Here is a 26247-nt window from a genome sequence, read left to right on the forward strand (position 1 = left end):
CTGAAAATGTTCTATAATGTTGTCATTTTATTTTCCCATTATCTACTTCTCTGCTGAGTTCTAATCAGTGTATCTATATGCATAAAAGAGTGTCCAGATGTTAATGTGTTGATGGCAAAAATCAGGTGTTCAATTAAAACATATTGAGTGTGCAAGGAAAAAAAAACCAAGCCTTCCATTAAGGAGACTATACACAGCTCAATTAAAAATGAAGGTAACATTTGTGATTAAGTTGAACACCCACATTCTATAGTGACAATAAACTTTTATATTACAGGATTACTTTATTAACTTAATCATCCAATTCTAATCTAAGGATCACAGTTATTTTCTGTTTGAAAATGGATCCATTGTTTCTCAAGATATAAAACACTGTTAAAGCTGCATTTACAGAAATTTTTGGTTTCCCTCCTCTGAAGCTTTTTTTACTTTTTATCAGTAATGAATAAAAAATCCCGACTGTAACATATGTACCATTTGTAAAGATCTTAGCCTAGCAAGTGTTCTCAGCTACTGGCAATATTTGTAGTATTTAATACCTGTCCCAGATGTGTTGCTTGCATAACTCCAATTTCATTTCGATGTTTTCATTACTCAGAATGTGTTTCTAAATGGCTTGACTAAAGGATCTGTCGAATGAGATACAATGCCCAGCCTATTGCCCTTAATCTAAGAGTCATTCCGTACTCTTAAATCTTTAGACTTCTGTTTTGGATCTTACCTTGCCCTTCAAAACTAAGACTTTAAACCAGATGGAAAAGGTTAGAGAGCTATAAGCATTCAGATTTAGAAAAAAGAATTGCTGTCAGCTATCCTGCTGTGAGGGGAGTACATTTTTAGGCACACTTCACTACTAAAAACTGAGCCAAGTTTCTTACTCTTTCATTTGGTCTATGACATAGTGCATTCTACTTAAGACTTTGAACCTAAAATTATTTCAAAATTTAAATCAGCAGTTAAAATCACAAATAAGTAACCATGATAAAAATAGTAACTTCTAAGCCACTGGTTTACTGAGCAAGGGTACCTAGTGGTGTATTTAGAAGGTATACTTCTCTCATCACAGCCATCTCGATTTTCATCTTTGGAAAAAACTATGAAGAAAAGCAGATGGCAGTTGTGGGCTGACAATCTTCTAACATTACCAGAGAAAGCTCTCCATGTGGAAGGAAAGGGAAGCTGGTCTGACCCCAATGGAGACTTTGTGGTGGAACTCAAACCTACCCCTACCAGAACCCTTCCCCAGCCAATTTGTCCCCAGATTAGTCCATACAAACAGCAGCATGAAAGGCAGTCTTACAGGTCTCTGCTGTCCGTTGCTCCAAAGACAATGAACAGGATTTAACATACAAGTGCGGGAATTAACATACATACATTTTTCTTGAGACCCCACCCAGAGAACTGTGTCCAACCCCTGGGCTGCCAACACGAGGACAAGGACCTGCTGGAGTGAGTGCAGAGGAGGGTCACAAAGATGCTCAGAGGTATGGAGCACCTCTCCTATGAAGACAGGTTGAGAGACTTGGGGCTGTTCATCCTGGTGAAGAGAAGGCTTTGAGAAGACCTTAGAGCAGCTTTCCAGAACCCAAAGGGAGCTCACAAGAAAACAGGAGAGGGACTTTTTGCAAGGGCATGTAGTGATAGGACAAGGGGGAATGGCTTTAGGCTATAGGAGCACAGGTTTAGATTAGATATTAAGAAGAAATTCTTTCCTGTGAGGATGGTAAGACCTTGAAAAATATTGCCCAGGAAAGTTGTGGATTCCCCATCCCTGGAAGTGAACAAGGCCAGATTAGATGGGGATTTGAGCAACATTGCTGAGCAGGCACAAAGTTAATTTAAAATGGGATTAAATTAAACAGGTTTGTGATGGTAAGCACACAAAAAAGACCATTTGTAGTGTGGGATAAGTTCTTCACAGTTTTTATTTAAATAAAAAGACCAAGTGAGCTAATAGTGCATAACTCTGAATGAAAGCATCACTAAACTGATGACATTGGAGAAACTGCCAGCCTACCAGGGTGATGCCTCTGAGAATACTCAAGGCCCCTGAAAAAAATGTACAGTATTGATCTGCCAACAAAATTGTGTTGACTTTAACAGGACATGGACTATTTAAAGGGAGCTGGCTATGACAAACATCCTATTTGAACAAAACAAGAGTAGTACATGGGGCTCTCGTATTATGTCAAAAATAAATGCAATACTTTAATAATTGAAATTATACCACTGTGGAAAAGAAACAAAACCAACAAATCACTTAATTTAATTTATAAAAAGTTACCTCTAACTTTACATTCAGTATTGTGTTAGAATTATTTTTGCCCATAAAGAATCGTGTACTCTGAATTGAAATCCACCCTCAGACCCACAGTAGCACAACTGACCCTACAGTTTCTGAGGCAGCATTCCGACACACAGGGTGGATTAGACTGGTCACATACTTTTAGTTCCTGAAAATAATTTTGCTGCCATAAGTACCTTTGATTCTGTAAAGGCTTATATTCCAAAAGACAAAAATTAGGTGAACTTTACATTCCTAGAAGTAACAGATGGGCAGCACAAGAGACAGAAGGACATAAGAGGTAGGTGGCATTCCCTCATCCTTGCAGTTAATAGGACTGGCATTCTCGGTGTAGAAATAATGCCAGGCCAGGCCAGACCATATGCAGCGTCAATGTACATCAGGTGAAAATAACTCTCTCTTAAATTCAATGTCACAGATGAGTGTGCATGGTATCAAGAAACAACTCAGATCACCTGATGAGAAAGGCTAATAAATAAACTGCATCTTTCACTTGCATGATATGTGTGCTATGCTTATTTGTAGTAGAATAAAGCAATATAAACAAAATCTAAAACCATTTAGATAATGATTGGTCCTTCAGTCTGGGAAAATGAGAACCTTGCTTTGATGTACATTATGTACAGCATAATGTAATGAATATCATAATCAGTTACATCTCCATTATTACAGACTCATGCATGTAAGGGAAGTTTCTAGACAATTTTCAAAAGAAATTTAGAAGGCAAAAAGTTAAAAATTTTAATCTAAAATAAATAAAAGTATAATACGAAAGAACACACAGAGTCTACCATTTATAATTCTGGAATAAGTTATAAAGCAGGAATACTTGCACGCAATTTCGTTCTAGTGATACTGCCAGCATATTCTGGGTGCATTTACAGAGCAGCAAATTCAAGCAAAACTGAAAGTCAGATTTTGCTATGAATGATACTTTTCCAAACCTATGGGAACTGTGTAACAATAGCATGAAAAAATTTCAGCAGAAGCCAACCTGAACTTTCCAGTCAGACCAGAGTATCCTCCATTACAATGTAGACTTACTGTGAAGTTCCTGATGCTCTGAACTTATTACTGCAAATTTTAGAACACTTCTGATTTAAATTTCTTTATCATTTATTGCATTAAAAATAAACAGCCTACTATATGCTCTCATTTTAGTAAGACCAATGATGCATAACCAAAAAAATGTCCTGCCTATATTTCACCTCACATCCAGGAAATTACTCAGCTCATGATCTTCCCTGTGATGACCTAATAAAGCATGCATTTTGCTACAGCATGACAACAATTAATTTTTTAATACTACATTCAATCCACATAGCACTGACTGGTCAGCCCATCTACTCTACTTACTTGGCAGGAAAAACACATGCAAATGAAACTTAAAAGTGTTTTAGAAAAAAAAACCCAGTTACAAATCGAAGTATTTTTTCAATTCCTCCCCTACAATTTAATGAACTTAAAGTCTATTTTCAGTAACAGCTTTTCTATTTCTAAAGAAAATATAGAAAAAAAAAAAAAGATTTGCACATTAATAACTTTCCAAAGTTCTAATTTGAGCATTTCCAGTAACAGACAAAACTGTTTAGATTGCATTCATTATATTTTTAAAAAATCCAGTAAAGCAAATATTTGCAAGCACAAATGCAAGATTTCATACAACATGTAATTCAAGTACTTCCAGGACTGAAGCCTTAATGGAGCCCTTGGCATGGGCATCAATTGAAGAGGTTTCCCAGTTTGGCCAACCCCTTTCAGGTACTGAAATCAAATACCTAAAGATCTCCATTGGTAAATTTGTCTGAGTAAGGAGTGTGTTTGTGAAGAAAACCCCTTCCTTGCCCCAAAGTTGCATCACTTGGTTCACTCTGCAGAATTGATCTGTAGCAGGTGAACTAGACTCCTCTTGCATTAAATGAAATCAGCTGTGGTGCTCAGCTAGTGTACCTCACAGATTCCAGCCACTAAGGTGCTGTAAGTGTAGGACAAGACAGGACAAAGATTGAACTACATCACCAGAAATGCATATGAGGTGATTACCAGATCCAGCAACCACTGAGTCTCTCTACAGATTTGTTTGGGCACACTTCACACTTGGCTCCCTTTGTAGCCAAGGAAACAAATGCCAAACAGAGTTCAGGTCTTCCAGATTACCATCTCTTTTATTGGAAAACGTATTTTTGGTAGCCATCAGTGGCCAAAAATCCTTCATACATGCCTCAGCCAAGCCCAGTTTGTCTTTGAACCATTAATTCTTTAATTCTTTTCTCTCCATGGTTGTATTATCACATGCAATTAGTCTTCTTGGTACAGGGCTGAATCTCGTCCCACTGTTGCAACAAGCAGCTCTTGCTAGAAGGTGCTCAGCTGTTCAGGCTCTCTCAGCAGTGATGCTGCATTCAAACTGGCCCACGTGGAGAAGACATGAATTTGGAGTCAGTCCCATAAACTATGATGACAAGTCCTAAGTGATGCTGCAGCACAGCTCATCACCATCTTTATGGTTTGGAAATGATCTCTTCTCTATTGTGATGAACGAAGAATTGCTGCCAAAGATTTTTGCACTCTTTTTTTTCCTAACACATGCAATCAAAGACCAAGAAGTTGAGATGGGAAGAGCTTTAAAGTTAAGAACTGCAAAATAAAAATTGATAGTGTAAACCAGAAAACTCTACCCAGCTGTTCTATGGGTCACTGAGATGTTTGATCAGAGGTTCTGAGGTAATACATCACAAGAGGAAAAAGAGTTGGCATTTATATATGAATGCAAGGCACCATTAGGGTAAACCATAAGAGATAATCCATGCCAAAAGAAGAGTTTAGGACACAGTGAGAATGTGAATAACTGCATTAAAGAAGGCTGAGAACAAGGTACAAAAACCAGTATGCCGGAAATGGACAGGTGTCTGTGCATGACCACTCACCCCAACTGTTTATTTTGTGAGGTTGAATAGGATTTCAGCAAAGCTGAGCCAGAGAAGGATTTGACACATATGGAGTACTGATCATGGGGATTTTCCCTGCCTAACCAATTATGCATACTCCATCCTAGTGAAGGCAAGATATTGAACAAGTGTTGCTACAGTAATTATCTAAAGATAATACATATACAATTGAACCTGCATCACTGCCCATCACAGGTCTGAAGAAAACTCATTTTAACATTTCAGAAGTATGGAGCTTTAAGGTGAAATATAAAAAAAGAAACATATAAACAGTTTTAACAATTTTTTAATGTGAGGGCAGAATCACAATTTAAATATAAATTACATATTTATAAAACCAGAACATTTTCAATTCATTTATTTCATTTTTTTTAAAATTTATGAGCAAAATCAAACCAAACTTTTTAATAAGAAATAAATATTTTAAGTTTTGCGATCAACCTTGCCAACCCATAGATATTTTTCACATGAAGTCTGTTGTGATTAAGCTAAGTGAGTTTGGATCTAAATTTATATCTCAGCTTTTACAAATATTTCAGATTAATTACTACGAAATAAATGAAGAATGACACCTTAATTAGTAATGCTTCTCTCGGCAATTAGGATTCTCTTGGCTTCTTTTAGCAAGTAAAGTGGCAGTGGCATATCATTAAGATCTTCAAAGATTCCCTGTGCCTCTTCAGAAGCAATTACTGTGTGAAGCGCTGAAAATCAGGCTCATAGCTATAATCTGTTCTCTAAGGATCTAGCAGCAGGATAAACACTTTTGCTTCTTTCTTCCATAGTAATTTTGCATTAACCCATTATCATTATCCAATCAATCATTAATGTAATTTTAATGTGTCATTTTTTCATGAAGTTCAATTTAATTTTAAAAAAGTAACTGATTATAGTAAATTGATTTTGCAAAAGTGTGTAATAGTGAAATCGTTTAAATGAAGACAGTTATTACATTAGCACTTTACTCCATGGCAAGATGCTAACATTCATTTAGCACAATGAAATATCAGCATGAAGTGCAAAGTAGCGAAACAGTACTCAAATTAGACACCTTGGTGTAATAATAGTAACAACTTCATACATGACTAGAAGTGCAGTTTATAACATACATAGGAAATTTTGACCTTAATATATACAAGTGCATGTTCCTTTATGAATGTTAAAATGAGGACAGGTTTGTCAGAATTTAGCAAGATAGTTACACCTACATGAAAGACATTTTTGTCCCTCTGACAAAATAAACAAAAAATTGCTTTTGCACCAAATTTAAAATTGTTTATTAATTATGGGCCAAAATTTGACCAGTATTTTTGCAGAAATATAAATCCACTGCTTTATTTTTTTAATTTTCTGTTATTTTTGCAGTAGTCTAATTCGAAATGCTGGAAGTCTTTGAAATACATGATTTTACTTTGTACTGGCATTTTTGAGTTTTATCTTGCAGAAAGGGATACCCACATGCTTGTCTTCAGAGTCTCAGGGTCTTGGATCTTCAGAGTCAGCAACTGTCTGTGATTTACTCTTGAAAAGAAAGATTATCTCCTCCTCTTTAAATTTTCTTTAACAGTGCTTACGGTTTCAAAGGAATCATATTAACTTCATGCTGTAGCTACCTTACAGATCAACCATGCCAGTCTTTTCCAGTACAAGGTGCTCAGCAGTGACTACATTTAATGAAGTATTCTGAAGTTTGCAGCCAGGATATTTTCATAACAGTTTGTGACATATCCTTCTTTGGGACTTTTCACTGAGTAAAGAAAATATCCTCTACACATAGATTTGCAGTGCTGGATGTTAGATGACACTCTGGCACACCTTGATGTAAAGTAAGGAGCAGGCATTCCTGAATATGCAGTGGTATTTGCTGTGCTGTGTATCTCAGGTGCTGATCACAGTTTTTTCTTCAACAGTCAATTGTGTTTGAAATTCAAACAGAGCCTATTTCATCATATCTTCCATGAGTGGTGAAAACCTTGCATTAATAGTTTACTTCAGCACTACAGAGCCACCTACAGCCACAGTACTTGTCTTGATCAAACCTTAGATTGTCATGCCAGGTGAAGACTGAACGTGGGAAATGAAACTTTGAGGTTCACAGGTCTTTTGTCTTTGAGGTCTGAGGTTCTTTTGTCTCTGCAGTCAAATAAACCCAGCTGAAACTCTGATATTTCATTATGCCTTCCTGTCAGAAATTACAATGAAGTCTTTCACCAAGCGTCTCAAAAGTATATGGCAAGCAAATACAAGGTCACATTGTCCACTCAGTGAGTCTGAACATGAGCCAACTCTAATTCAGAAATGTTGTGAACATATCAGTGACTCCAACAGTTCTGTAGTGCAGGTACTGGCATCACTCTGTCAATTTTTGGGTTTAGTTCTGGGTTTTGTTCAACTATGATGTCTCCCTCTCTCTGCTACCATGTCCCATGACCTCTTCAAGAGGAGGAAAATAAATATCCAACTCACTCTTACTTCATAAATAAGTTTCCTTATGAGACAATTCCCTTTAGAGATACATGCTTTTGTTAATTTTCTGTATTCCAGACATTCCCATTAGCTTATAAGGTACTCTTTGGAAAAGAGTTCCTCAGTGTGGGTAGATGAGAACGAGGTTCTTTGGAGAACTTGGGCACTAGAGGCCAGCTAGACTGAGTGAACATTGTTGCATCCCATTTGCCAGTAACAGGACAGACATGAAAAACTGTGCATAACATAAAATCATAGTGAGAGGGAGTAACTAAGTTTTACCTAGACCCAGCTGAGATGAATACACACAATTCCTGTGATGGGGTCACCCAGCAGCAGCCTGCTGCACCCCACAGTGTTTCAACATGTAGCAAGATTTCACAAGGCAACAACTGTGACAAACAGAAATCAGGAGTATTTTTATTATTTGGTTAGTGAAACAAGAACACACCTTTACTTTGTGGTAAACATCCCTTTCCTACACATGAGGAAGACAGGCTGACGATTATCTTTTCACAGAGGAGTTTCAAATGACACAAAGGTAGTTGAATAATCTCCCATTTGTATATGGATTGCCAGTCATCTCAAAAAAATCTGGAAGGCCTAATGCTGACAGTGGGCAAACTCTCAGGCATTTTTAGAAACATTTACCTTCTAAACTTACTTGACACTAATTAGGAGTAATTGTAATAGAAATGATAAAGATACTAACTACTGTTCTGAGTGCAATATGTATAGAGAAAAGTTTACCTTACTACCTCCAGTGCACGTTTTCTGTTTTTCAATTGCCATTGTCTTAGTGCTGATAAACCAACGTGTCAGGGTATCCCACCATACCTAGTAGTTGCTTTGAGAAAAGCCAGAGAATGACTACATAGCCTAAACCCATAATTTTTTGGCTGCTATAGTGAGGCTATATGATTAAATGATCAGAAAAGAATTCCAAATGATCTGATGCTATGTAAAGCTTGTAAAATTTAAACAAACTCAACAGCTCCCATCTGACTTCTCCTATGCTTCCTGGTCCTGACATTCACAAACCAAAATTTAAGCATTCTACCAAAGGACAATGGACAACCCTGCTCTTTGAGGCAGTAGCTGAAGTCATTGCTCTGCTACCCCTTTCTAAGGAGAAATGCAACAGCAGCAAACAGAAAGCTAGATGGTGCTACTATGCTGACTTTATGCTTACAACCAGACAGGCAGCACACAAACTTGGAAAAATGAATCAGATACTATAAAGGGATCCTAAAGAGTTTACACATGTAGATGAAGAAATGCTGTAGTTAGGTAAGTATTTGAGGTTTTTAACATTTGGTTCAGGAAATTATGCTATGTTGATCAGAAATGAAAAAGCGAAATTAATCTCTTGGATAATCTCTTGTTTTTGAAAGAGAAAAACATTAAGGAGAAACATATTTTCAGTAACTGTTGAAAAGTAGTATACAAAGTTTCATCTCATAGGAGGCAGTAGCAATTGAAGAAGTCTATGCTTCATCCTACCATATAGTACCAAGCATAAGTAAGGATTTTCTAAGATGTTGGAAACATCTTAAGTATTATTGTAGGTTTCTAATACTTTCCTTCACTTTGAAGCAATTCTACACCTATTCATTTAAGAAAAAATTAAACTTGAAGTTTTAAATCAGAAAAAAAAAACTTTCTATTTAATGTTTTTACTGTTGGTAAAACAAACTTTTTTAGTTATTCTGACATATTTGTATGTTTTGGCTCAGAGACTAAGGATTGATACATTTTAAATTATGAAGGCTTATCTGTGATAGGGATCTTGCTGTGCTTGCTAAGAGAAGTGTGACTGTATTCCTGACATCTTTATCTGTACAAGTAACCCAGAATTATAATAGAGTAATTTCAATGTAGTCACCTTCCATATTTTTCTAAAAAAAATATTAGTGGGAGCAGATCTCATCTTTAGATCAAACCCAGATTATGCATCTTCAAGTTGTAAAGGTAATTCTGTTTCTTGTCGTGCTCTTCTTTGCCAGGTGACCATGGACAAACAGCCCGTAAGAGCTGGCACCACCCTGGTTCTGGCTGAGTTCAGTGCCCCCGTGGCTCTTCCCAGCTGAGTTATGAGCTCAGTGCAGCAGGCACTGCGGTTTATCCAGGTGACAGGCACACACGACAGCCCCGACCACTGAGAGCCAGCAGACCCCCGTGCTATCCTCAGCCTTGTCACCAAATCACCCGTGACCTTGAGTGATCTCCATTTCTTCCTGTGTTTCATTCCACTCAAGTGCAAACCAGATTATATTCATCTTCCTCTCTAATGATGGGGTGATGAATGTCATAAAAATGAGAGGAAAAAATTACTTTTCCTCTAATTCCACATCTTAGAAGACTGCTAACCAGAGCATTCGTTGCACAGATTTCCTTTAGTTCTGAAACTACAGCAGCAGGAGGAGAAATATGATTCTTCAGTCACATTCAGGGACCAATAGGTATATTTACTATTTATAAATGCTCTCCTAAGAACATATCGGCCAATTTCAAGTGCAAAAGAGAAAAAAATTTAAAGCATTAGAAAATTAATGGTGATCTTTATATTCTCAAAATACAATTATAAACAAAAAAACACAAAGCAAAACCTAAAACATCAACAAGTTGTGAGAGAAAAATAATTTTACACAAATTCCTTATTATCATGGAGACCACAATTTTGAAGAAGTCACCAAAATACTTTACTTATAGATGAGAGGAAGAGAGAAAATTCTAAGTACTTGTAGAATGCTTATTCCAAATAAGCAAAAAGTTTAAGAAATTAAAAGTACATAATCTATATGCAACATGTCATAGCAGGAAGCAAAACAGAACATAAAAGAATTGATTTTGCCCTTCAAATCTTGGAAAAAGTTCAGGACAAGAGCAAGGCTGAAATGTTTTACTTTGGAAGTCAAACTCAAATATTACCACCTGGTAATATCATCCTGTTCAGGCTGCTTAATTAGTAAGAATTTAATTTAATTTTATTATTTATTTCCTTTTCTTTTTGTGGTAACACCACTGAGCATTACCGATCCTTTTAAAGCAAGCTTTAAAAAAAACTCAGTATTCCTTTTTTATTTCTAGATTGGAAGCAATAGAATAATACCCTTTAGTAACCACTAGGCTATGCTAAGATACAGCTCAACAGGCCCACAATCTACTTTTTAAAATAATGCATGATTTAAATGCACGCAGATGTGCAAAGGCACATCAAAAAGCCCCCATACATTAGAGAAGATATTTAGAGTAACCCACATATCTTGAGTCAATTAACCTGTCCTGCTGGGGTTTTCAACCCTAATATAATTAGGAATTAAGGAGATCCAATTGAGCCTTCCTGAAGCAAGTAGTACCTCCCTAATGCTGCTATTGTAACTCAACAGAGAGAAACAGGCTTTTAGCATTTTATAGAGGAAGTTTTTAGCTCAAATTTTACTTCTTTCCTCTGATGATTTGTTTTAGATTCAAGATTGCAACAGAAAAAAAATACTAGAAATGTAAAAAACCCTTCTTTTGTATGGATGTTTGCTTTACTAAATAAAGGAGATTAAAAGTATCTGGTATGTGCTCATCATTTTAGATAAGGGAAAGGTTACCACGTTCTGTGAGAAAGCAAATACAATACAAATTATGAGAAAGGAATCTGGAATATAATGAATTGCCAATAATTGGAACTGTTCTACACATCCCCATTAATGAGAGATATTTACCTTGTCACTACTCAGACTAACTGTGAATGCTTTGCCTTGTAATGAATTGACAGGATTCAGATAGAAAAGGATGGTTATTAATCAGTCAATTCCCACTTTGAGAGCCTTTCATGCAAGAATAAAAATAAAAATGTAAAATAAGTATTAAGATTATGCTTACTGTAAGATGTATAATAGTGTTCCATTTTTAAAGCATGTAACAGAATACATTGAAAAAACATCAATTGTTTCCTTGATCAATTTTTTTTTCGAACTCAGAGGAGTAACACTAGATTAACTGTATGAATGTGTCAATGTAAAAATAAACCTCTTTTTATGAGTAGTACAAATGAACTTCAATTGAGATTCACAGTAGTGTTGAGTCATAAAGATTTTTATTTCTTGCTCTTAGAAAGGTTACAATTCATAATTAAAAATCCCAACTTTATAATCTAATTTAAAATATAATTTTTGATTATGAGTGTGGAAAAATTAAAGTGAGAACATGATTTGAAGGTGCTGCAGTCCAGAATACTATTTGTGACTTTAGTACAAGACAGTATAATTTGTAGAATTCAATATTCTTGAAGCACAAATGCAAGACAAGTTTTGAAACCTTCCAGCATATCCCCTGTTTTAGTAAGTAAAGTCAGTCTTAAAAAGGAGAAACTTTTCTGAAGAGATAAAATTGAAAACCACCATTAGATTGGGCCTGTGGGTTTTGCCAACTCTGCAGAACCTGAAATACTTGGGCACATTTCCCGTATCTAAAAGAGCCACCTCTTACTGTAATTATCTTAGATAAAGTATTAATCTACTAAAACCCATCTTTCTGCAATTGGCTGTAGAATAAAATTTGAATTTAACTCTGAATAAATTTTGAGACTCTCATCTGAAAAACATTATGTAATGCCAACAGATTGCCTTCTCTTGCTATGAGAAATACACGAATCTTGTATGTTAGTTTGTTAACTGACATACAGAAAATGTAAGTTATCTAGCTCAAACATTGTAAAGCATGAGATGCTTCTGAAAAATACAATGAAGAATTAGAACTTAGCTAACTAACACATTAACTACATTAGAAGTCTGTTATAAAGGTTGTAAAATTCAACTCGCTGACATGATGAAATTCCAGGAGAAAGTATGATCACATTCTGTCATCTTTTTATATCTGTTCCTTTTGTGTACTCTCTGACACTGTACTTAAATATAAGACAACATTCTAAGAATAAAATAAATAAAATAAAATAAAGTATAATAAACATAGACAAAAATTTCCCTGTCATTTTCACTATTCAGGATGGCAGCAGCTGCCTTTGAGCTCTTTAGCACTTGATTTTATCCTATGGCTTCCTTCATTATGTTTTATGCAAACACTACTTTACAGAGAGACTGGAGTTTCCATATTGTGCAGGTTTTCCAGGGAATTGCAGAGCCTGGCACTGTTATAACCCTGCTTAGCAGAGCACAATGTCTCCACTCCCACAGCTCCTCTGGAGCGTGGGAACCTTTCCTATCAGATGCTTCCCTAGATTCACCTTCATATGTGTATGATCCTGGGAGGTGGTACCATTTTCACTTGATGACAGGACAACAGAAATACTAAAAGTTTTAGGCTTCAGATATCAATTTTAGGATATTTGGACTTGAACAGTACAATGAATATTTAAAGCCCCATTTCCACTGACTTCAGCTAATAGCTGTGAGGGGCATGCACCCCTATGAAATCAGATTCCAGTTTATCAAACTGGACACAGGAAACAAATAACATACCATCAGTTACTATAGGTGGAAACACTTCAGTCTCTTAAAAGGAAGTTCTTCTGTGCAGCACAAATGGGGATAAAAGCCAGTTTCTTCCAAGCAACCCTCAACTATTTTAACTCCAAATTATTCCTTTGCCTTTCTGATGATACTGCCCATCATCCATCACAGGTTTCCAGTCTCTTTCACAAATGCTGATTTCCTTGATAACACAGTATCAGTTCAGAACCACAGCTGCTTTAGTTGTTCATTGAAGCAGGTGGGAATCCCTCTTGAAAAAACAGCAAATGACCACTTAATACTTATACTTACCCAGGAAGCCAAGAGAAGGCTGCAGGGAGTGCCTGGATGATGGCTCTTCATAACATTAATAGTTCCTGACAGTTCACACTAACAATTCTACTTGCAGGTATTCTTTTCCCTCCAAATAAATAACCTTTTACTTCCTCTCACTAGAACTCCAGTGTTTCCTACAGTACCTCATCAATCTCTTCAATCGTTATTGAAGGAATTATTAAATTTTTATTTCATTCACATAAAATAATGGCGGAGAAGTCCACACATTACAGGGCACAGTTGGTGCCCTAACTTTCCTTAACAAGTGCCCAGGTAATAATCATTATAGCTAATAGGTACAAAGAAAAGGAAATTATGACTGATCTAGAGCATTTCTGATGCAAAGAACTATAGTATCTGCCTGGAGAATAGTCACAGCAGTGACCCTGAAGTAAAATGTAGAAGTGAATCACAGTGCCAAGAAATGAGTATTCAAAATCAAAATGAGGAAGCAACCATCAGCAGCAGATGGAAGGGATAATGGTTCAACTAAATTACTGACAACAATATTTGTTTGGGTTCTTTAATGGTCAGACAAGACTACTGATATAAACCAGTATGGAAAACTGAACTGGGGGGTTAGGAAGACCCTCTGAAGACGCCAGAAGAACAGTTCCTTGCCAAGACAGCCTCTGGGAAAACACAGGAGCATGATAAGAGGAAACATTGGAGCTTTCTCCTTGTTGTTGGATCCAGTTGCACTTTAACTGGGGTTGCAGAAAGCATGAGCCTAGCATTACCAGTGACCTGATCAAAAATGGGAACTTCTAGTTGCTTGGGATAGGTGCATGGCAGCACAACCCCCCTGGTATGTTTAGGGTGGAGTTTGCAATTGAACCAGGTGATGTGCAGGTGAAGCTGCTGTACATCATTCTTTGCTGATGTGGTTTGAGTCAGCCTGCCTCCATGGCTGTTGTTTGACCAGGCTGCTGAAGAGGGCGGGCAGCAAGCACCGTGCCTCCCTGCATCCTGCACTACTGCAGCAGGCTGAATACCTTCCAGCAGCAGGGAACTGAATCCACACTAGTGGGCTGGATCTAGACAAAGATGTGCCACCATCGTCAAACCATTTCACAGGTGTTTGGTGAGTGCAAATGAATGGGACAGGAGGGCATCATGCTTTAGTACGAACACTTATCTCTTCTCTCCAGCTCCTCTCTACTCCAACTTATTCATGTCAGCTGAGTCTTCCTGCTCTCTCTACATTATCCCATTTCCCTTATGTATTTCCTGCCATGCTTTGAAGTTTTCTCATCTCAGTTTCAGTCTCCAAGCACAGTAGCTCCAGTTTCCCCAGTGACTCCATGACTGGTTTCCCTCTCTTTCCTCACAGTTCCTGGTCACCAGCCACAGGTCTCCATCCAGCAAGTCTCACAGTTATAGTCCTAATCAGTTGTGTCTAAGTTTCACAAAACCTAAATGAGGGATGAGATTGATACCTGGGAAATTTAAGCCCAACTGATTAACACTTTGACAAAACTTATGTCAGTTTGGTTCTTTTTTTACAGAAAGCATCATACACAGGAAATTTTGTCAATTACTGCCTGTATACAATGGGCAGAATACAAACAGGAGGAGACTAAAAAGAAAGCTAAATAGCACGGACATTAAGTACATTGATTGCTTTCTAACAAAAGATACAAACTTGCTTACTGTCAGCAACACTACTTCTTTTTGTAGGTGGGCTGAGAAATAGTCAATTAGACTATTAAAGGAGTCAGTTAAAGGAGCTGTCTTCATGAATAGTCTATTCCACATAGTTTTGGTGTTAGACAGAAAAACATCCTTAAACTAGCATTCATATATATTTTTTTTCCAAGAGAAAGACCATACAGCAGACAGAGAAAGGAAAGGGAGATTATGTGGCATGTACCACTCTATTCAAGTATATAATTAATCCTATTTTAATGGAAAAATATGTTTCTCCTAAATATTCTTTAACGAAGTGCCAAAAATTGCAACATTTAAAACCAGTATCTAAATAAGACTGTACTCTTAGTTCTGCATTTCAGACATAGCTCATCATCTGTCTTTACACATCACTGAACTTCTGAAATGAATGTTATTCCTGACTAGTCTGTACTTTTTGTATAAAATGAAGATATAACACAATACCATACTATAAGAAATGTTCTAGACATTTATAATGTTTTACAAACTTTATTATTTTAGATACACTTTGTTAAAACACAGGCACAGTGAAACAAAATTATAAAATAATAAAATAGAGACAGCCAGGAAATGGATACTTACCCACAGTGCTTCATGTGAGGTGGTTTATCCATTCTCACCGCCAGTTTAATTTTCAGGTCACTGTCCTGGCTGTTTTTGGGAACTATCATTTTATGCAGGTCAGGAGACTTCGGGCTATTGGATGTTGGATATAACACAACCTGCAAGTTATGAAAAGAAAAACTTGTAGTCTTTAATGGAAACATCTAAGCAGTGAAGATTCTTGTTGCATCTCCTCTAATATGAAAGATGACTAAAAAAGATTTCCTAAATCTAATAAACCAGCTGACTCAATCTCATTGTAAGAGACCAATTTCAAAAATTAACTCCTTCCTTCTCTTTCAAATAGGAATGTTCATATTATGAGTTAATAAAATTTCCTTCTGTTAATACATTCTGAATTAACATTTTTTTTTAAAAAATGGAACAGCTGGCATTTCAAAAGGATCATGTACAATTAAATAGGTACTTAAACTTCTACATTATTCAGTGCTCTGCAGGAAACACCCTTTTGAAGCAATTTGCTGTAGCGTTATGCAATGGATCAGCCCTCAGTATTGCTTGAGAGAAGATAACCAAAATATATGTCCTGTTGCTGTCTCCAAGTTTTGATCAATAGCATTAATAAAAGTCAATAAAAGTCAAAAAACACAGAAATTGTAGATGAATTCCAAAGCACCTCTGCTGCAAATGGAATATAGTAATTGTAAGATATTATGTCCAATTCACGTGTGATATGACACAAACCTTTAATCTACAGCAATAGACATAAAAACTCCCAAACCACTGAATTTTAAATATTTAATTATTAAAACAATTATATAAATTCCTTGGAAGTTTTATGAACAACGAATTTTAGATTAGTGTTAGCCACACGCCATTAAACATTTATTTACCATCCAAAAAATGCATCCATTTATAGCCAGTACAATTAAAAATTACTGCTTCATCAAATCCTTACCCACAGTGACATATTCAGCAGTTAAATGCTGCTGAAACAGAACTTCCTTTCATTCTCATTATAAGCACTACTTTTGAATCTAGACTCTGAAGTATTCTAAGATGTTAGAATTTGGACTCTAAAGTATTCTAAACATACTACTTGGGAGACTTTCATAACATTCAGTGTGTTCTGAATTACAATTACCACAAATTACCATTATCATTTCAACAGTAATAACACTCTAAAAAGGATCATCCTTCACATCTTTCATTACCGGAAAAATGAAATTAATCATTATGTTAACCATCAAGTTAATTTCTTACACATAGTACTTGTGTCATATATATATCTAAACCACAATATGTTTTCCTCTGTGTTACTATGAAGGTTAAATTAAGGATACTGTCCAAGCAAGTATAAATCTAGAAGATGTTATTAAGACAGAAATATTACAACAGTGTCATTCAGATCTAATCATCTGAAAAATGGCGCAAGTGGAAAGCCTTCAGCTTTTCTTCTCAGTATTTTGCAGAAGCACATTCCTGCATCCTGTTAATATCAGGAGCTCCAGTCAAGCAGAGAAATATGATGTATCACTCCTAATCAAATATGCAACCTTTGTAAAACCAGTGGAAGAATTAACCTGTCAGATCTATTGAGTACATTCAGTACCTTTTAAAGAGATGGCAGAAGAATCAGTTTATTCAGATTTTAGCAAACCAGGAGGTTACTTCTTCTCATTTTTGCAAATGCACAGAAACCACTATTTATAACAGAGCTTATTCCTTCTCTCTGGTTTTCATTCTGAGTAAAAGGCATTCCTTAAATAACATTTGAAAACATTATGAGCATGGCAACCTTTGAGTTCTGATGTCTCAAAGGGAAAATAATTTTTAGTTTATTTACCCCTTTAACTACGAGATTATATAAAAAGAATTATTATACATTGCTTGCATTTAATCACTAGGCCTTCACATAGGTGATGGAATTTTTCCTCTTCTACAGTCTGTAGTTCCTGTTGTCCTGCAACACATCTCATGCATCTCAAGTGACATCTTTCTCCTGTCAGCTTCCTGAGTTTTTAGAACATTGATGAAAATAAAAGCAGACAAGGGTATAATTAATTTATATCTGTGGTACTGACAATTCCTTTTCTGAATTTTTGAAGGACTATTACAGAGCTTTAATTTCAAAGCTCTCACAAAGAAGTATCTGTCAGACTATTTAAGTATGCACTGTGGTGGGTTTGTATTACACTTTGTCATGCCTTCCAGCTTTAAAAAATGACAGCTTGAAAGAACTTTGTAATCAAACTTTTTGTTACACAAAAAAACCACACGCAAAGCATTTTTAAAGCATAAATTATCTTTGTGATAACCTTCACACTAATATTGCCCTTAAGGGCAATGACAGCTACTGTGCACACAGCATCAGGTGGCACAAGCTGCAAGCTCCCACAAAATCACTGAAACCAAAACTCTTGGCAACTTCTCGATAAGAAAAGTAAAAAACTGCAGAAATTACTATTAAAAGCATTCTTTCCACTATGGAACACTGTAATGTGAGGGCAATGCCATTGTCCATGGAGAAACTTCCTAACATTATTCTGTCTCAGATTTCCTTCCAGCACTGCTTAAGGGTTTAAATCTTCTGGTTGTTTCATAATCTACTTCAAAAAAATGAAATGGTATCTACTCAAATGTCTTCTCTGGCAGATATAAGAGTCACCTAGAGGACACCCTCTCTGTGCCTAAAACTTTTATAAATTTCATAGAATTCCTACTGAATAATATATTTCTGTACTAAATCGTATATTTCTGAAGCTTTATTTTATTTTATTTTGATTTATTTTATTGTACATTGTCCTGGATTAGCATTCATATACCTGTGGATATCACCATAGTAGTTTATTCAGCAGCAGCACAGAGAATTATAAGTTTTTAGTATAGGAAAGTGTTTATCATAATTATACTAATAGGTAATCTACATTAAAAAGTATAATGAACTATTAATATTAGATAGCTGCACAGCAAGCATAGCTGCTGTGCATTACAGTGCTTCAACCTATTTAAGGCAAATTAATAGTATCAGAACAGTGTGGGTTGAGATAATTCAGTAAATTCAATTGTCTCATAATCACTAAAAAATACTTGACTAAGTGTTCTAATTATATCTAGCATTACATTTCCTCAGACCACTCTGTAACTGAAAAAGTGTCAAGTTCACTTTATGCCGCTCCTCATCCGGATGTAAAATAAACACAGAAATCTTAAATATTATAGAGCCACACTTGTAGGCATTTGTGCAAAGTGATGTTCTCAAAATACTGTTTCTGAGTTGTGAATGACTCAAAATATTTCTCTCTTGAGCTTAAAAGATGACAGGTACGAAGACGTTGAAGCTAACATCATTTGACAGCATAACTAACCACCATTTTGTGATTCCATTATTTATTTAGTTCCTCTGCTGGATCACAATAGAAGTTAATTTAAGTACACCTGAGCCAAACAGTCAATCCAGACAAGTAACTATTAATTCTACTTTTGGCCCATTGATCACATCTTCTTTTAAAGGTATGAAAGAAAGATTGAGCTGCCTAAAGTACTCTAAAAGCTTGAACAAACCAAACTGGGGGCATTCTTGCTTTCTCAGAGAAGATAACTGAGCAAAAGGTTCAGAGTCAGAAGCAGTGTGAAGAAGTATCTCCTATTGGCACTCCCGTGTTGAGATAAAGCTCTCAAGCTAGCCATTGTTACACAAGTGGTACACAATGTTACACAACTGCAGTTGTCCTGTGGTCAAAAGAATATGCAGCCTTCAAAAGGGACTAATGAAGGCATGACTAGCAAGTTGTAAGCACCTCGAGAAAAATCAGGAGTCAAGATATACTCTACATTTTCCCCCCACCTGACACTTGTGGCTGAGTTCCAGCCAACTTGTGTCCTCACATTCTGGATGCTCCCCAGTGCCCTACTTCCATCAAAACCCATGATATTCAAGTGTTGAATCCAAGCAATGGAGTTACCCACACTTCTGACCCAAGTGCTTGAGATGAGATAGATTTTTCAAGTTGTGATGATCTAAGACACATTTTGAGATCTCAGACTCTGGGCACCAGACCTTGGTAATCATGGTAATTCTGAGCCAACTATGCTGAGTTTTGGTTCATTGTCACAAGCAAAAGAGATGAAAGTGAAGAAGACTTGCATCTTCATGCCCTGGCTGAAGAGGCAGGTGATGTTTAGCATGCTATTATCATTACATATCATTATAAAATCGTTATCTTGTCTTCAGTACAGAAAGTACCACAAAAAAGAAAGACACAGCCTATGCACAGTTTCCTCTTCATAACTCAGCCTGGGTCATCTTCAGAAAGCAAACCAAACCTCAGCCTAGCCCCATCCCCAGGGAGGCTCCTGATGCATGGGGCTGCCCTGGTGTCTCCCAGTCCTGCCCTATGCCCTGACACCCCAGGGAATTGCTCCTGCTTCTGGCACCCAGCCTCCTATCCTTTTTTAAACTCTATAGTCTCCAACAGGAAAGCTAGAAAACGTTCTGAGACAAAAGTTCTTGTGCCTGATGTGCTCTTTCAGAACACAAATGGTGCTACAAATGCTGGCTTTTTGCTGCTGACCAAAAGTTCATTTCCTTTTTTATCCTATTCCATACATAGGATGAAAAATTTTAACCTCATATTTTAAGGTCTGGCTAAGTTACAAACGGCTGAGAATTGAATATACATCATGTGGTCTTAATCATACGCAGCTTTGTGAAGTCTGTTCAGAATAAACAGCACACTCCTCGTCATGCAACAAATCCCTCCACGAACTAGAGAAACTAAGCTCTCTAACTCCCAGGCTCTACCAGAGACATTTCTAACTCAAATTGTGATTTTTTAAAGCTATGAAAAACAGCCAGTGCCTGGCACGTAAGATCACAAAATCAATCAACTGCATTTGTTGGAAGTTTTATCATGCAACAGGATTAATTAATACAATATAAGGATTTTCTTTCATGTTTTAAAATACACCAATTTGAAAAGATTTTGCCAGTGCAAGCAAAGAGGATAGGCAAAATTTAAGTTACGAAGCAAGTTATGAAGCAAGCCCATTTTCATTGGGCACATGCAAATTTATGCTGCTGGTCATTCTCTGAACAAATATTATAGGAAAATCTCCTAGTTAAATATGGTGTTTTACTGATTTGAAAACAGTTGTAGAACAAAAAATATTGAAGCTGGTTTGGGATATGAAATAAATAACTAGATAAACCTTTCAGTGTTACGTTGTTTGTATAACTCTGGCCCCAGCCTCATTTATGGGACACCTGGTTTTGACAGAAATGTCTAGTGACTCTTTTCAAGGTACCTTCTTCCCTAACTTGAAAGTTTGGAGCTGTTCTGTGCTGTGCCAGCCCCTTGCCCAAAGACTGGCTGATGTCAGAAAGCCAGCAGCTGCTGTCAGTGTGACAAGAAGTTCCATTGAATGCCCCAGCAGCAGCCTGCCAAGCACAGCACTGCCCTCACCTTCCCTGAGCATTAAGTCATGACACCCTGCCGCCAGGAGGATGAAGAAGAAGCAGCTCAAGAAGAGGCTTAAAATTTGAGGTAGAAAGGGGAAAAGGAGTTGTCTCTCTTGAGAGTAATTCCCTTAGAATAGTTACCACCTTGGGAACCCCTGAAGAATGTGTTAACAAGAGCTTGATCACCAAGGGGTTTATGAGTTTTCTATGAAAGCTCTATCATCTCACCTATTGAATGTTCTCTTGCTTTTTGGCTATGATTGTATCACAGCTAAAACACCGACACAAGGCTTTGGGTAACAGGTGGTTAAAAAGAAACAAAAAACAACAGTGAAACCGAATAGGCACATGGTGAGAGAGCTATCTAGAATACTGCTGATGAAAAAGAACTGGGAAGACTTCAAAATTTATACAATCAACCTCTGTTGATGGTGCTGGCTGAACATTTTCCCTAGCAGGTCTTAGCAATTGATAAAAGTAGTCTTTGAGTCCCGAAGAGCCTCTCCCCCACATCTAAGAGAGACAAGGCCTGAATGCAAAGTATCTCAAGCATTTTCAGCGAGAGGCACTCTCAAAGAAGCTACTGAGACCCCCCTGTTAGAATGGAAACAATAACACTCAGACATCACAGAGCCCTGACAGGCAGACTGCCTGGGGGGCGAGAGACAAAGCAGGAGTGGAAACAATCTCTTGTAATTCTCCAAACTTAAAAAAGAAAGACAGAAGAACTCGGGCCTGAGAAACCTCAATAATTTCAAAGTGCGATGGAGAAACACAATCCCCAGGATGGCAGGCTTTAAATTAACAGTCACAGAATGAATCTGTCTCTGCTCAGGGGATCTTTGAATGTGGCACAGAAGATAAACAACATACCCAGTGCAGTCGACATTCAGAAACCCATCAATCCTGAGTATAGGTACCTAGCCAGTACTGCTATTTTATAATTTTAAATCAAACACAGAATAACAGCACTAATGGAAAAAAACCTAAAAAGCATAGCTGCACAGCTAATTATTGCTGGCTGCAGCTGTGACAAGCAGGCTGTGAGACAATAGTTCTCTTTTAATTCAATAGTCAGAGCACCAAGGCTGAAATATTCTTATATTTGAAAATTATCAGCAATCAAACACCACCTGCTGCTCTCACATTGTATCCACATGTGTGCTAAGCACACACAAGGGCTGTCACTTTGAATTACTAGAACATCTTTATACACAAAGTACTGACCAAGCAAAAGTGGTGTCAGGTCCCTGTGTTTCAGAAACCACCAGGCATATTTTCCAGAAGTAGTTACACCAAACTCTGAAGGCTTCTTCACACTTTCTCAGCTGTTTCATGTACAAATGCAAACATCAATTCTGCCTTCTGTATGCACATACAAAAATTATTCAAGTGGCCTGATCAGCATCAGTCACATAAAATCTGTACCACAAATTTCAAAGATATTTGACTAATGTAAATTCTTAGCATCTTCTCATAAGTTTAGCTTCAAATATGCAGCCTGCTTCACTTTCTAGAAGTTAAAGTCAGGGGTTCTATCCACTGCATGTAGGGGTCTGCACAAACACAGACTCTGGCCACTCCAAAAGCTCATGTTCTGCAGAACCCAAATCCAAATAACATCCTTTCCCCTTTTATGCAGCACACATCTCTGTTTTTAATTTCAGTGAAAACTGAATTTGTACAACTGTTCTCCAGTTTTTGTAGAACGGAGAATAAAAGTTAAGATTTATTTTTGTTTGAAAGTGGTCAAGCAGGAAGCAGGAAGGAACATCCTGCAGCAAGCAAAATCTTATCTTGGGATTCACTGGATGTATTGGTATTTTTGGAGGAAGACAGCCATATCAGACAAGTGACATAGCAAGTACTACTCCCTTTCAGCTAACCACATCTTTGAATGCTTTGAAGGGAAAAGATGACAAGTGCAGACATTAGCCCTTCTATCACTTGGTGCTGACCTGGTGGTTTCTGCAGCAGAGGTTGTGAGGCCCCAGCCTGAGCTTTCAAACATGGAGTACATAAAGCTGTAAGTATGATCTGTCCTCTCTGATGAAAGCAGAGGCCTTTCTGCTCCCCAATGAGCTAGTTATTTCTGGAAATGAGTGGCCTGCTGATACCAGAGTCTACATCTTAACTTCATAAGTTAGGGAAATCACCATGCACTGATGGGTTCAATGGAAATGCCTTCTCCTCTACAGTACTGGGGAAACCTTTGCTGGCTCCATATTTCATACCTGAGATCTCTTTTCCTAATAAACTGACCCCTTGGTGGCAGAAGAAACTTCTTGGTATGTGATGGAAGCTCAAAATTCAAATAATGTAACTTGATGCTGCCTTCCATTTCTAATTATAAACAGAACAGAACCTGCAGAATAACTGCAAGGTATTGGAAATGCAAGCTTGTACAAAATGTACAAAATGTACAAAAGTTGTATCAGGTCAAGACACACACTTTTAAGAAAGTACTTGACAGATGAGAATTAATGTCCACAGTAAGCCTTTCTCAGCAGGGGTAGGTTTGAGCTGAATTTTTAAGTACAGGAAAAATACCAGTAAGGAGTATCTTCAGACCTTTTCCAAGGATAAGAAAACTAGCTGGATGAGATCTACTTCTGCAAGTCACTGCATTGTAATGACCAGGCATACAACTGCCAAACTTTATAAAAATTAAGCTTATCCAGTGGGATCCAATATATTTTCAAATGCTACCTGAATTTAAGTCTCTCAGACCTGAAAGTAAAGACATCACCAACAAAACAAGACTTTGAAAGCTAAGATGTGTACCACAATAGTACATGGTAAATATAAATACAAATGCAAACTATTTTGTAAAAATTCTGTCTAATCTTCTCTCAATCTCCCCTGAAGCTAGCAATCACCACTCAGAATTACTCTGGTTAAACCAGAGAAGTAAGTTGAGAGACTTCTTTTTCTACTGAATTAAGGATCTGATCCCTTGAACTGGTAGTTGTCTGTCGGCAACCACAGGTGTTACCAGCCCTGGGAGGTGCAGAAGGACAGACATCCAAACAGGCCACTGCACAGCCAACATGCCCTTTTCATGTTATTTTTCACTGCTAAGGACCATATGCAGTACACAGGGTCATTGTGGGAGGTTTATTTCTAACTGACTTATCTTTCACAGAAGGTATTCTTTGGCAAGGATATGGACATTTTTGGTAAATGAGGAGTGTATTATAAAACAGAAAAGCAGTATCCAGGCATCTCTTGGGTACTCCTGTTTGCTATTCCAAATCTCAGCACAAGCTTTAATGCAAGCTGGGAAAAAGATGATGGCCTTTATCCTTTCTCACAAGGGAAAAAAACCAAAAAAACAACCCAGCAAAAAGAAATTATTTTAATAGGCTTATTCTGGTACAAACTGCAAAATCCCAGAGCATCTGATAAAAGCAAGCAGACTCTCCCAAAGAATACCAGGAGAGTAAGAATCAGAAAGAGCTTCCCTCCCTCATCTTTTATAGATCTTGCTTTGTCTCTGGGGAAGCTGGGTCAGACTCCAACAACAGGGCACTGAGGTCACTATACCCTCTCAATTACTTATTTTTTTTCTCTTTCCTCTCACCCCTCCCAGCCAATTCACTTTCTTTAAACTGGTTTGACCAGCTGACAAACACAGATGTGTCAGAAGGCAGCCAGGAGTGTGCAGGGAAAGAGTAAAAACCCCACAAATCAATCATCTGCGGCCACAGGACACAAGCCAGACAAAAGCCATATTCAATATTCTATGCTTGAAATGTATTTATTCTTTAAAATTAAATTTGAAATATTTTTAACTTCCTGTCCTAGAAACTTAGACAAGCTGCAGTGTAAGAAAGCAGACTAAGGCTGGTACTTGAAATTTGGCTATTTGAGGTTGCAGACACAGAGGATTTTGTTAAAATCTGCCACACATGTATATACACATATATACTTAGCCTTTTTATATTGATGATTCTTCTTTTCTTCTCTGACTCCTTGGCAATGAGTATGCTGGCTATTGTTCATAACCACATAGTCCTTCCTCCACTGTCTTTCACCTTGGCCCTTGACTTCCCTTTTGCTTCTTTGAAAGGACTGAGCAAGGAGGGACAAAGACAAAACTTCTCTGCATTTAGAAACCCCATGCAGTTCCTGCAATTTCACCCTTTCAGTGTCTCTTTTATTGTTCTAAATCCAGATATTGGTGACTGCTCAGTTGCACACCAGTGGCTCCTTTGTACCTGTCACACTGCCTGGCTTTTACCAGGGTGTTACCCCTGTGGGAACCTTCCCCATGCAGATCCCACCCACATCTTGATCAAGTGACCTTGGAAGCCCCTTAGAAGGATATGAGACGAGGCAAGAAGTAATCCTGAAGACACAGTCCTGACCTTAACAAGTGACACAAGGTGTGAGAGAATGTCTGCATAACCACCTGTGCTCAGAGGACACAAAGCACAGAAGAGCCCTGCTGTTTCCAACAAATTTTGCTTGCTTGAATGAGAAACAGCCAGGACTCTGACTGTAGAACTGAGCACTAAAAAGTGAGCTACCTTCCACGTACTACATATCAGAGGGGAAAATTTCAACAGAAGAGGGGGAGATTTGCAGACCCTCTCTGCCTCATTCACCCTACCTTCTTCTTTCTATGATACAGTGCACACTCTAGCTCTTGATTTTGGGCTAAGAAGGATAAATTTACAGAACTTGCAGGACAGTCTGAGTTGGAAGGGACCCAGAAGGATCATTGAGTCCAGCTAATAAGTGGATGGCCCATATGGCGATTGAACCTTGGCATCATTAGCACTGTCCTCTCACTAACTGAGATAATATCAGATTATCCTCTCAAGATAGGGAAAACACAAAAATTGGAGGAAAAGCTCATGGAGTACAAGAAAAAGCTCTTATTTTAGGAAAACACAAAAATGGAGGAAAAGCTCATGGAGTACAAGAATAAGGTCTCATTTTACTCTCATACATTATCTCTCACTCCTCTCCCATTCTGCTCCATCCTTCTACCACTTAAGTATTTCTTTCCCTTTCCCTTTCCCTTTC

The 26247-nt window shown here is 37.4% G+C and overlaps 1 protein-coding gene across 4 annotated transcripts in view; it reads right to left on the minus strand.

The window, feature by feature from the left end:
• The window catches only part of LOC131592057 (calcium-dependent secretion activator 2-like), a 283092-nt gene that overhangs the window by 120063 nt on the left and 136782 nt on the right, over window positions 1-26247 (minus strand). For all 4 annotated transcript variants that reach the window (XM_058863314.1, XM_058863313.1, XM_058863312.1 and 1 more), the window contains exon 8: window positions 15771-15910. In XM_058863314.1, the coding sequence (XP_058719297.1) occupies window positions 15771-15910 (140 nt within the window). The remainder of the gene's footprint in view (window positions 1-15770; window positions 15911-26247) is intronic.

The sequence above is a fragment of the Poecile atricapillus genome, chromosome W (genome assembly GCF_030490865.1).
Source record: "Poecile atricapillus isolate bPoeAtr1 chromosome W, bPoeAtr1.hap1, whole genome shotgun sequence".
Lineage (NCBI taxonomy): Eukaryota > Metazoa > Chordata > Aves > Passeriformes > Paridae > Poecile > Poecile atricapillus.